The following is a 12,498-nucleotide window of genomic DNA, read 5'->3' as shown; positions in this document are numbered from 1 at the left end:
TTTTAATCAGTACATTGACTGGACAAATCAGATGGGCAAGGGTAATATGGAAGACCAAGCAGTAAATTCCAGCAGGGATTGTCTCTGAGAGCAGTACATTACACAACCTACCCAGGAATAGATTATTTCAGATCTAATCATGTGTAAGGAGCTAGGACTGATGAGCATCCTCATAGTCACGGTCCCTCTTGGGGGGTAGTCATCCCAAGATAGAAGAATTTTAAATTCACTTTGATGGAGAGCAACTCGGTCTCAAACTAACATTCTCAAATTAAATAAGCAAAATGAGGAAAAAGATGTCAACAAAGAATGATAAGATAGACTAAGAGAAAGGTCAGCAGAGGTAGACTTTTAAACAGATATTTCTTAACATGGAGCAAAACTATTTTCTTGTTAAAAAATTACTTGATAAGAGGTTGAACCAGCACTGGTTAACAAAGGTGGTCAAGGAGAGTATCCAAACAAAATCTAAGGTAAATGAAGCAGCAAAAACTAGTGGTAGGCCAAAGGACTAGGAATGTTGGAGGAATCCACAGAGGAAGACTAAAATATAAAAAGGGAGAAAATTGGTTGTGGAAGTAAAGTGTCAATAACTCCCCACTATACAAAAGGAAACAGAGCGGGAAGTGAGAGCAAAACACTTGAATGATACAATTGAGGAATTGATAATGAGGAAAAAAAGAACTGGTAGATAATTTAAACCAATACTTTGCTTTGGTCTTCGGTGGAAGACATGACAAGCATGCTGAAGATAATAGGCAGCAAGGTGCTCAAGAGAGGAAAGGTCTTTTGTAACAGTCTCTATCACAATGGACACAATGTTGGACAAACAAATGGGACTGAAGGCAGACACATCACCAGGACCTAATGGCCCGCATGTGAGCTTTTCAAAAGAATTGGATGCAGAGATAGCAGACGTATTGGTTGATATTCCAGAACTCACCAGATTCTGTGAGGGTTCCAGCAGATTGGAATCCGTGATTGAACAAGGGCAGAAACCAATCAAAGTGAAGGATCCTAGCTAATACGCACCACCACGCTAACGGTACAGCCCCTGAAATGGGCAAAGGGAATTAATGCATGATAAACCCATATCTGTTGGGATTGCAAATCAATCAACATACCAGCAACATTCAACCTGTGCAGTAAAATGATATTTGTATGCAGCCAACATTGAACATGCTGCTTTATTGGCTACTTGTGACAGCAATGGGTTTAATATTGACGCTGATTAGTGCAATGAGAAGCTAGCCAATACTGTTTAAAGGTGAAAGGTTCGTTGCTCAGGTTGAGGTTTAGGGTGTAGGTTTGCTCACTGATCTGTAGGTTTGATATCCAGACGTTTCATTACCTGGCTAGGTAACATCATCAGTGGCGACCTCCAAGCGAAGCTGTTGTCTCCTGTTTTCAATTTATATGTTTGTCCTGGATGGGGTTCCTGGGGTTTGTGGTGATGTCATTTCCTGTTCATTTTCTGAGGGGTTGATAGATGGTATCTAGATCTATGTGTTTGTTTATGGCGTCGTGGTTGGAGTGCTCGGCCTCTAGGGATTCCCTGGCATGTCTTTGCTTAGCCTGTCCCAAGATTGATGTGTTGTCCCAGTCAGAATGGTGTTTTTTTTTAAGGTTTAAAGGTGGTCTGTACCTCTTCTGGACAATGTGGCTGGGGCAAGCACTGAGAGGTACATGGAAAGCAAATCTAGTCGTGGCAAACAGTGAGTAATGCCACAAAATGAGGCAGAGTGGACTCCAAATGTTTTCAGACAATGCACGGCAGGTCATCGTGAAGATGATGGAAAGGAAGAGGGATGCCCTGTATGTGCAGTATGTCCTCCAGTCATTTGGTCAGAGGGCAATAGGAACTGCAATGCTGGGAGTCAAACCCGATAATCTGGATGCAACGCCACAAGATTCACCTGACACAAGGTGAATGAGAACAAGTTATAGAGTCAAACAGCATGGAAAATGACTCTTTGGTCCAATCAGTCCATGCCAACAATAATCTCAAACTAAAATAGTCCCACCTGCCTGCCACCTGCCCCATATCCAGCCAAACGTTTTCTATACATTGACTTATCCAAATGACTTTTAAACACTGTAACTGTACCCACACCCACCACTTCCTCAGCAAGTTCATTCCACACATGAATCATCCTCTGTGTAAAAAATGTGCCCCTCATGTCTTTTTATAAACTTCCCACCCGAGGGACAAGGCACCTGCCACTTACCTTATCTATGCCTCTCATGATTTTAAAAACATCTATAGGGTCACCCCTCAACCTCCTACACTCCGGTGAAAACAGCCTCAGCCTATTCAGCGTCTCTCTATAAATCAAACCCCTCCAGTCCTGGCAGCATCCTGGTAACTGAACCCTCTCCAGCTAACAACATCCTTCCTATAACAGGGCTTCAAGACTAATATACCATCAATGCCCCCACCGCACAGTCTTAGCCACTACGCAATTTACCCCCAACCACACTGATTACTCACCAACAATCTCTATCCATCAGGACTCAAGCCTAGGAGTTATACAATTCAGCTCACCTTCGCAAACTCAGTACTGCTGAAAACACCCACAGCATGGAGACACTGACAGCTACTTAACCATGACAGCTGATCACCCTTGGACAGCACCAAATTCAAAAAGGCTGACGGAGCAAAAAACATACCAATCCTAGTGTAGCATTTGTGTGGGTTAGAGAAGAAGGTGAAATCCCTACCCTCTGGGTGAACACATCTCCACACATCCACCAACCCCAGCTCCTTGGTCAGGTCCATTAGCTGCCTGGATTGTGGGAGTATAACCCTTGAGACCCCTCAGTATCCTATCCACCTCGGGGTCCATAAGTCGGTTAAAGTCTCCCTCTATAATTGTATGATGCACCCCAAGGGTCATCAACCTGGAGAGCGCATTCGTTAAAAAAATTGAGGGGATGTGCTGGGGGGGGGCAATATACATTCAAAATCCTGTACTCCACTCAATGTATCAAAGCTCTCAGGATCAGAAACTGCTCATATTCGTCTTTAATTTGGTCTAACAGCTGAAATGGAAGATTCTCCTGGATAAGCAAAGCAACTCCTCTGCTTTTAGAATTAAAGGATGAGAAAACACCGGCCAGATCCTTCCTGCTGTATCCAATAAGTGCTCCTTATCGGTTAGATGTGTTTCTTGCAGCAAGGCTACATCAACCGTTTCTTTACTAAGGCTTGAAAATCTCTTCTTTCTCTTAATCGGTAAATGACTCCCCTTAATGTTCCAGGTGCATCATATAAACAAACTATTAGTCATAGCCGTCCAAAACAGCCCGTGATCCCCTGGGAGGAAGAATCCCTCTCATAATGCGCCGAGTGTAAACAGTTCAAATAAACTTGAGAATACAATTACAAAAACTACCAAATCAAAACTTCTAACAACTACTTCTACAATGAATCAACATTTAACACAAATAAAAGGAGACTCTCCCCCCCCCCCCCTTGCTCACGGGGAACACTCATACAACCCACTAACCCCTCCATGGCTCCTTCAAGCTGAAGCCACACCCCAAACCCAGACAAAACAAATCACATGCATCTTATAACAAGAAAATTAAAAGTGAGCATTCAGCCCATCCCATCCATACTTTGACCCTGGGCAATCCTGGTAGATAAAAAAAAACACCCTCAAACCCCCACCCCCCCATCCCACATCAAGAGAGAGAGAGAAGAAAAGGAAATGATACTAAAAAAGGATAATGGGAGGGGAGAAAGAAGGGAGAAGAGAGAGAAAAAGAAAAAGGTGACCCCCATGTATTAAAAGAACAAAACCAGGCAAACCACCGAGAAAACAAGGTAAACACTATTGTCCATATTATTTGAGCCAGTTAGTCTATTTTAAAGTATCCAGGAAGACCTTTACCTTTTCTGATTCGTCAAAATTAAACATGGACCCGCCGTGCCTGAAATGTAATATTGCCAGATATCTTAAAGAGTACTGAATATTCAATTCCCTTGGCCTCCTCTTTACTTCATCAAAGGCCTTCCTCTTACGAATCACGACCGGAGAGAAGTCTAAGAAAAGCATAATTCGTGATCCTTTGTATGTGAGAGCCTGAGGATTCTCGAGAGGCTTCCAGCATCACTATCTCTGTAATGCTGGAGTCACACTAGGACCGGGGGATGGGGGCACTGGTCTGATCTGGGCCTGCGCACTGCGACCCGGTGGGCCTGCTCAACCCGCAGTTGACCTACCTCAGACTCCAACCTCAGAAACTGTGGGAGCCATTGCTCTAAGAAGTTGATCAGCTAGCTTTCTTCCTCCCACTCCGGCAGCCCAATCAAGCGAATGTTCTTTTGACGACCTCTACCTTCAAAGTCATTGAACTGCTCTTCCAAGGCCCGCACCCGCCATTCCAAGGTCTGGACCCAACCCATCAAGGATTCTGCCATGGTTTCAGAAGCCGTGGCCAGCTGCTCCACCTCCATGACACACTACCCAAGACGCTGGATCTGCTGGTTATGCTTCTGCAGCATGACCGAGATCAGTTCCAGCCTGGTCTGGGTCTCCTCCATCGCTGAATCGATCTTCTCTCAGAGTTTCATGAACTCCGAGACCAGGCTCTGCTCCACAGCTAAGTCCTCGGGATGTTCGTGAAGGCTGACGCTGCAGTTGCAAGCGTGTCCTTAGCGGCAGGAGAGTGCCCTGCTTGTTGCGATCCTCGCTGTCCTTTTCCCTTGGTCATCTTCCTTAATCAACAAAACTGACACACAGCAATTCTGGGCATCTAAAACTACCAACTTTTACCACAACAGCTAAGAAAGGGAGGATAACTGCATCACTTTGCCTGGGTTATGGTGCAGAGCTCAGCAAGGCAGACCTACTAGATTGCCGCCATCTTGGATCTCAGCCCACAGAGTTTAACTTAGGAAGGATACATCAGATTTAGATTGTGTAAATAAAGGAAATAAAGAGAGGGAAAGAAATATGAGATTAACAGAAAGAAATAAAAGAGCAAAAGCAAAAACAATTTTTTATAAATCTCTAGCAGTGATTAAATGTTGAAGGAATGAGATTCCATATTTTATATACTTAATTGGAAATATTTCAGTGCAGCACTTATGACTGATCATACCATTCACCTCATTCCAGGAACCTTGAAGTTTTCAGGCATATTTAGTGGTTAAGCGTTGTAACATCATTCACTTACTTTGATTCAGAAGTGAGTCACTTCAAGTAATTCTGTTATAACGCAGGCTGAGAAACAGCAAGGTTAGCAGGATTATAACATCAAGATTTCCATGTTCAACTGCATGCATCCAGACTCTGGAAGTTGTTTCACTGCATCATAACGGTGTGCACCATTAGCTTCAAAGCACAATCTAGCCGATGACTTCTGCAGACTCATTTTCCAATTCCCAGCTTGGTTGATGAACCAAACTATCAGAAACGTTTTCCAAACAGTAATACTTGCAAACATTTCGCTTGTTTCCTCTCTGATCCTCACCACGACTGCTTCTCTTTGGAACTGGAATTTACATTTTTTGAAACTGTTTACTGGTCGTGGTTGCTGGATCAGTTATTAATTTTAAATCGTCACGCTAAATTTTAATGTTAGATTTAAAATCTGAGATAGATTTTTAAAAATTCACTCAGAGGACAATGCTAGCAAGACCAGCATTTATTGCTCATCCCTAATTAAGAGTCAACCACTTAGCTGTGGGTCTGGAGTCACATGGAGGCCAGACCAGTTACCTTCTCTAAAGGACATTAGTGAATCAGTTGGGTTTTTTTGACAATTGACAATGGATTCATAGTCATCATATCGACTCTTAATTTCAGACTTCGTTTATGAATTGAATTCAAATTTCACCATCTGCTGTGACAGGATTTCAAACTGAGTCCCCAGAACATTACCAGTCCACTGATAATTGTCTCCCCATTATCCTTTGTTACACAAAGATATTAAGGGATACTTGCAAAGGCAGGTGTTATGGAGTTGGGTCACAGGTTAGCCATGATCTCACTAAATGATGGAACAGAGCTGAGGGGCTGAATGGCCTCCTCCTGTTCATAGATTTTCTCTTGATACAACCTGATTTCCACTTGTCAGTGTCTAACGATGGCAAAGTTTCAGCCAAACATTTGCACGTGCAATGCAAAATGGCCACATGGAATAACATGACATCCAAAGCTGACTTGACAATATTTTTGCAGCCGATGATGAAGCTGAAGGTAAAACAGGCGTCTTGGGTTAGAATCGTGGTAAAAGCTTATTGATCTTGAATTAGAAAGGTATTAGCTCTACCTCAAGGCAATGAAGCATGGAAAATAACTTGTTAGTCTTTTCCACACTCAGTAGAACTAGATTTTAACAAATCACAGCTGCATAAATAAATCTGTTCTGTGAACAGTTGCTACTTGCAATGCAAGTAAATTGAGTGAAGGTGCTGCTGCAATATAGCCTGTTGATGAAGCAAAGAGGCATTTCCGATCAATGTCACTGCGATGGAAAGGTTTCATCTTGTTTTCAAGTCATTTGAAAACAATGGAAGCTTATGTTTAATGTGATAAGCTGAAGAAAGCTACACTTCAAAGAGTTGCACATCATCACTGGGAGGATCATGGTGGGAGATTCTCCACATTGCACAGACTCAGACTGTGGCATTCTGCACATTGCTAGCATAGATCAAATTGCTAACTTCTTCTAAAAAATATAGATGAACTTAAGTCTAAGCTTTTCAGAGAGACTACCATCTCTGATTGCACCTTAATAAATGGTGCAAAGGACGGTGTTGCAGATGAAAGTTGTTTCTTGTAATTCACTCATGACATGAGCATCGTTGGCTGGGTAACACTTATAGCCTATCCTTAGCTGATCTTGAGAACGTGGCAGGGAGCTACCTTCTTGAACCATTGCAACCCATTAGGTGTTGGCACAATCACAATGCCATTTGGGAGGCATTCAATGATTCCCAACCACAATGAAGGAACGGTGACATATTATCAAGTAGCTTGGAAATGTATTTTACAGATGGTGGTGTTCCCATGTACCTGCTGCCCTTATCCTTTTAGATGGCATTGGTCGTAGGTTTGGAAGGTGCTGTCTGCTGTGTAAGGAGTCTTGGTGAATTTCTGCAATGTACCCACTGCAGTTACTGAGCGTCGATGATGATGGGAGTGGGTGTTGTGCCAATCAATGGGCCTCTTTGCCCTGCAAGGTGTCAAGTTTCTCGAGTGTCGTTGGAACTGCACTGATCCAGGCAACTGGAGAGTTTCTATCACACGTGTTGCTGACGTGTGGCTTGGAGATGGTGGGCTGGCTTTGGGGAGTACAAAGTTAAAAATCACACAACACCAGGTTATAGTCCAACAGGTTTAATTGGAAGCATACTAGCTTTCGGAGTGACGCTCCTTCATCAGGTGATTGTGATTTTTAACTTTGTACACCCCAGTCCAACATCTCCAAATCATGGCTTTGGGGAGTCATCATGGGTGGTAATCGTGCCCTTGTTTCAAGTGATGCCATGAAACTTCATGGGTTTTCGGAATCAATGTTGAGAATTCCCACGGCAACTTCCTCCTGACTGCATAACACTGTGCCACCATCTCTGCTGGGTCTGTCTTGCCAGTGGCATAGGATATATCCAGGGATGGTAATGGTGATTTTGGGATGTTGTCTATGAAGTATGATTCTGTAAATAAGTGTGTTTCAGGCTGTTGTTTGACTTGACTATGAGACAGTTCTCTCAGTTTTGGTACTGAACCCCAGATATTAGTAAGGCGGACTTTACAGAGTCAACAGGATTGTGTTAGTCACTAATATTTCCATGCCTTAGTCCACCCAGGCAGTCTGTCCTATTCCATTCCATTCTTTAGACTTTGCAGTGTTTGATGGAATGGAGTAGACTTCTGAGCTATTTCAAAGATTTTCTGTTAAGAGTCAACCAAATGCTGTGGGTCTGGAGTCAGATGGAGGCCAGACTTTCCTCCCCTAAAGGATATTGGTGAACCAGATGAATTTTTATGACAATCGACAATTGTTTCATGGTTACCTTTAAACATTTCATTCCAGATTTTTATTGAATTCAGATTCCACCATCTGTGATAGTGGGATTCAACCCATAGGTGCTTAGAACATTACCTGGATCTCTGGGATTGCTAGTCCAACGATACTAACACTACATCACACTGTCTTTCCAGGGTACTGCTCTTCTAGAGTTGCAAATCTTTGAAAGTATCATTATTTTCAAATGCAGGTAATTAGCTAGTCGAGTGACAACGTGGAAATCAGAATTTTTTTAAAGTCAATTCGATGTCCTAAAGGTCCATATAATTAGAATTTGCATTAGATTTATTGTCACAAGCATTCAAGTTACAAAAGAGCAGGAGTGCAGTGAAAAGTGTATAATGTCATCAAAACGTGGCACTATCTTAGGTACAAAGTACCCAGGTACAAATCGTAAGTATAAAAAAGAAAAAAATGAAGAAAAAAGTCATTCTACATTCCAGGCAGACATAGTATATAAGATAGAAAAAATAAGAAATAAAGCTAATAAGATAGACGTTACAGTCTTTCATGTGATCTGACCAGGCTTCATCAGTTCCAAACCAGTGAAGCCTGACTTCCAACATTGAAAGTTTGATGATTGGGTTAAGTAAGAAGTCACATGACCTCAGGTTATATTTCAACAGGTTTACTTAAAATCACAAGCTTTCAGCACGCGGCTCCTTCATTAGGTCAAATCACTTCATCTGACAAAGGAGCAGTATTCTGAAAGTTTGTGGTTTCATATAAACCTGTTGGACTAAAACCTGATGTTATGTGACTTCTGACTTTGTCCACCCCAGTCCAACACCAGCATCTCCACACGATGATTGAGCTGTAACAGAAAAGATAGAGGCACTATTTTGGAAGATCTAATGTATTAATAGTGAATCTTCTGTGACTGATTATGGGTAGTGGGAGGGAATGGAGATGACGTTGCAAACTGGCACTGGATGGTGTCATTAAATGAGCAAGAACCAACATTAAAGAAAAATCAGGCAGAGTGCTTGTTGATTTACCTATGTCCTTGGTGTTGTTCTCTAAGACCATGTTTTTTTCCATACACAAATATTTTTTCACTATGCTTGTTGTTCGCAGGTTGAGAGGTGACAGCACTGGCTCTCAAGCAAGTAAATGCAATAGGCATTCTGGCATTTCCGTTACAAGAGGTTGCAGAGCTACTGCTGGGAGAATGAGAATGTCAGTGCTAATTCATAACTCATTGACTTCAGTGGACTTGGCCCTTTGAAGTGTTACCAATTTAAAATTTTCCCTTACACAGACAGGCTTTCTGTTGCTTGCACCTGTATTAAACCATTTCTAGCTCTCACAGTAGGAGATGTTATACCAGTGTTTAACAATACAGGCCTTCAGTGAATGGCTGACATGGAATTTGGAAGTGATTCTGTAACACTCAGACACAAATACAAATTAAAATCTTAAATACTTGCTTAAAGATATCCAAACCATCTACTTAGGATGGGTTTCTGCTTTCAGCATATCTCCTGCATTTGCCAAGTTTATTTTAATGCACTTAAGCTCAGGGTGGTAGCTGCCAATAATTTAAATTCAGTGCTTTGAGAACTCTGCAGAACAGAACGAGAATTGGCAGACTGACAGAGAAAATCCGCACCAGGTCTTTTAATGAAACAAGCGAGTGAATTGTGAGATCCTTCATCCACAAACAACATGCCTGCTTGTTGAGTAATAATTAGATACATTGTCCGTTACCTTTTCATCCTCCTCATCGTCGTCATCAATGTCCACGTCATAATCCTCCTGACACAGAAAACACAAGAAGAGAAATGAATAGTTAGCCTTAAATAACTTTTTTTTCTTACACTGGCAAAATGCTTTTAACTCTAGATCATTATAACAACACAAGCAAAGTGTTTGATGCTTTAAAGTAGTGCTCAAACCTGAAAAAAGGCCACAATATTTTTTACACTAATCATAAATTGTGCCTAAACAATGCAACTTGACTCATTCCTCTCATTCCTGATGAAGGTCTTATGCTCGAAACATTGAATCAATCCCCCTGCTCCTCGGCTGCTGCCTGACCATCTGTGCACCACACTCTTCGACTCTGATCTCCAGTATCTGCAGTCCTCCCTTTCTCCGAATGTGACTTGACTGTACAGTACACTCGCCAACGCGCCCACCATGTCTATCACAGTAACGAACATCACTTCTGGTGTGAAACAAACACCACGATGGGCAGGGTAATGGGATGAGCTGGAATGCTCTTGCAGAGAGTCAGTGATCATTGGCCAGCCTGTATTCTGTATCCATTCTGATTCAATGAAATGAGCAAGTTCCAAAAGATATTCTGTACTCAATAGTGTTCATCTACACTGTTCAATTTCAGTGATGTCTCTTAATAGCAAGACATCTGCTTTAAATGAAATGTTTTATTACTTTGCAAGTTAATTCTGCTATAGCCTGCTTGTTCATTGGATGGCTTGTTTCAGCATCTTACAAACAGTTATATTGTGGGTTCATTCATTCATTCATTTTTTCATTCATTCCTTCATGTGCACTCCGCCCACAGGGACATCCTTGGATCCATTTTGAGCACTTTTCTAAGAAGTATTTTGTCAGTGGTGTTTCCCATTGCTTTGTACTTTCAGAGGCACATTAGACAGATAAGAGTCAAGTCATACAGCACAGAAACAGACCCTTTGGTCCAATTCGCCCAAGCTAAACTAATCTCATTGCCTGTGTTTGGCCCATACTCCTCTAAACCTTTCCTACTCATGAACCTGTCAAAATATCATTAAAAGCTTTAATTGTATAAGTATCAACCATTTCCTCTGGCTGTTCATTCCATATAGGAGCCACCCTCTGTGTGACAAAGCTGCCCCTCAGGCCCCTTTTTAAATCTTTCCCCTCTGACCTTAAAAATATGCCCCCTAGTTTTGAACTCCCCAACCCTAGGTAAAAGAAACTTGCTAGTCACCTTACGTTTCAAATCTACCTCAGCTGGAACTGGATCAAACCCATGCTGTTAGTGTCTTGGAAATGTCATTAGGCTCATAATCTAATGCCCCACTAACATTATGGTGATATGAGTCCAATGCCAGCCATAAGAACTAGTGGATCATAAAATCGATTAATAAATCTGAAATTAAAGCTGGATTCCTGCTCAACATGTTTGTCAGATACATTCGGGACATCTAAGCAACTCTTGGACAGGCACATGGAAGTTAGTACAATGAAGGGTATGCAGGTTAGTCTGATATTAGAGTAAGATAGAAGGCCAGCCCAACATTTAGGGCTGAGGGGCCTGTACTGTGCTGCACTCTTCTTTGTTTTGGCATTACTAAGGTTGATTGTGGTAAAAGCCCATCTTATTCTTTGCTGTAAGTAACCACAGAACAGAAAGAGGACCTACCACTCTAATGATAGTGGGAATGGGATTGTGCTCCAATGTTTTTACCTCATATCAGTGTGCTTCTCCCTCTGGAGAGAAGTGGACTGGCACTTGTTAGTTAAAGAGGATCTCTGGTATGGAAGAAAGTCCCACCATTCAATAGCTGTGCACTCTGATGTGGAACATCCACTCTACACATTTCACCTACAGATTGGCTTGGAATGGCAAATACAGGGGCAATCTTTCACAACCTGAACAGAAACAGAAAGGAGGTTACCTTTTGTCAGAGAGTCTTGGACCAGAGGGCATAAACTTAAAATAAATGGTCTGTGTCGAGGAATGTGGCCTCTACTCCACTTAGTAAAAATCGTACTCTGGAAAAATTTCACAGCAATTTCAGTTTCAAAGACCAGAATCATCCAGGTTTTGAAAATTCATGAGTGTCCGGAATTACCTCTGCTGGTGCTAGCGGTCTACCTGCAGGAGGTGGCTGCTGAACATGGAAGGGATAATCAGGCAGGATAGGCCTGGCACTTACACTGGAAGAGGTGAGCACAGCTAAGGTGTGGGAACACTGACAAGCCAGCCAAAAATGGAGACCTGTGCAAAAGGTTCCAGCAGGATTATGAAAAACAAACCCAGATCTGTGAGGGTGCTTAGTATGGAGCAGAAACCCCTTCCCAAGGGGGTATTCAGTTGCAATTGCCTTTGGCCTTTTTGGCATGGGTCTCTGATGCAGGCATTTGCTCGTTCATGAATCAGAAACAGTTAGAACGCAGGCTTGGTAGGTAATTAACAAGGCAAACAGAATGGTTGCAAAGTCAATGAGTATAAAAGTAAGGAGGTCTTGCCAGAGCAGGTCATTTGTAAGATTGCACCTGGAGAACCCAGTATAGTTTCAGGCTCCTTATTTATGGAAGAATGCACTTGCATTAGAAGCAGTTCAGAGAAGTTTCCTGATGTTCATTCCTGGGATGAAAAGGCTGTCTTGCAAAGAAGGATTGAGCACGTTGGGGCTAACTAATTGGAGTTCAGAAGAATGAAAAGTGACCTTATCGAAACATTTAAGATTCTGAGGGGCTTCGACAGGGGAGTTATTTGTA

General features: G+C 42.2%; 1 protein-coding gene across 1 annotated transcript in view; it reads right to left on the bottom strand.

Moving 5' to 3' along the window:
• LOC140468867 (multiple C2 and transmembrane domain-containing protein 2-like) overlaps nt 1-12,498 on the bottom strand; it is a 487,492-nt gene that overhangs the window by 79,616 nt on the left and 395,378 nt on the right. Inside the window, exon 19 of the mRNA XM_072564927.1 lies at nt 9,754-9,801. Coding sequence (XP_072421028.1) covers nt 9,754-9,801 — 48 coding nt within the window. The remainder of the gene's footprint in view (nt 1-9,753; nt 9,802-12,498) is intronic.

This window comes from Chiloscyllium punctatum, chromosome 48 (genome assembly GCF_047496795.1).
Source record: "Chiloscyllium punctatum isolate Juve2018m chromosome 48, sChiPun1.3, whole genome shotgun sequence".
Lineage (NCBI taxonomy): Eukaryota > Metazoa > Chordata > Chondrichthyes > Orectolobiformes > Hemiscylliidae > Chiloscyllium > Chiloscyllium punctatum.
The sequence above is the reverse complement of the archived record's forward strand: the minus strand, read 5'-3'. Positions and strand labels throughout refer to the sequence as shown.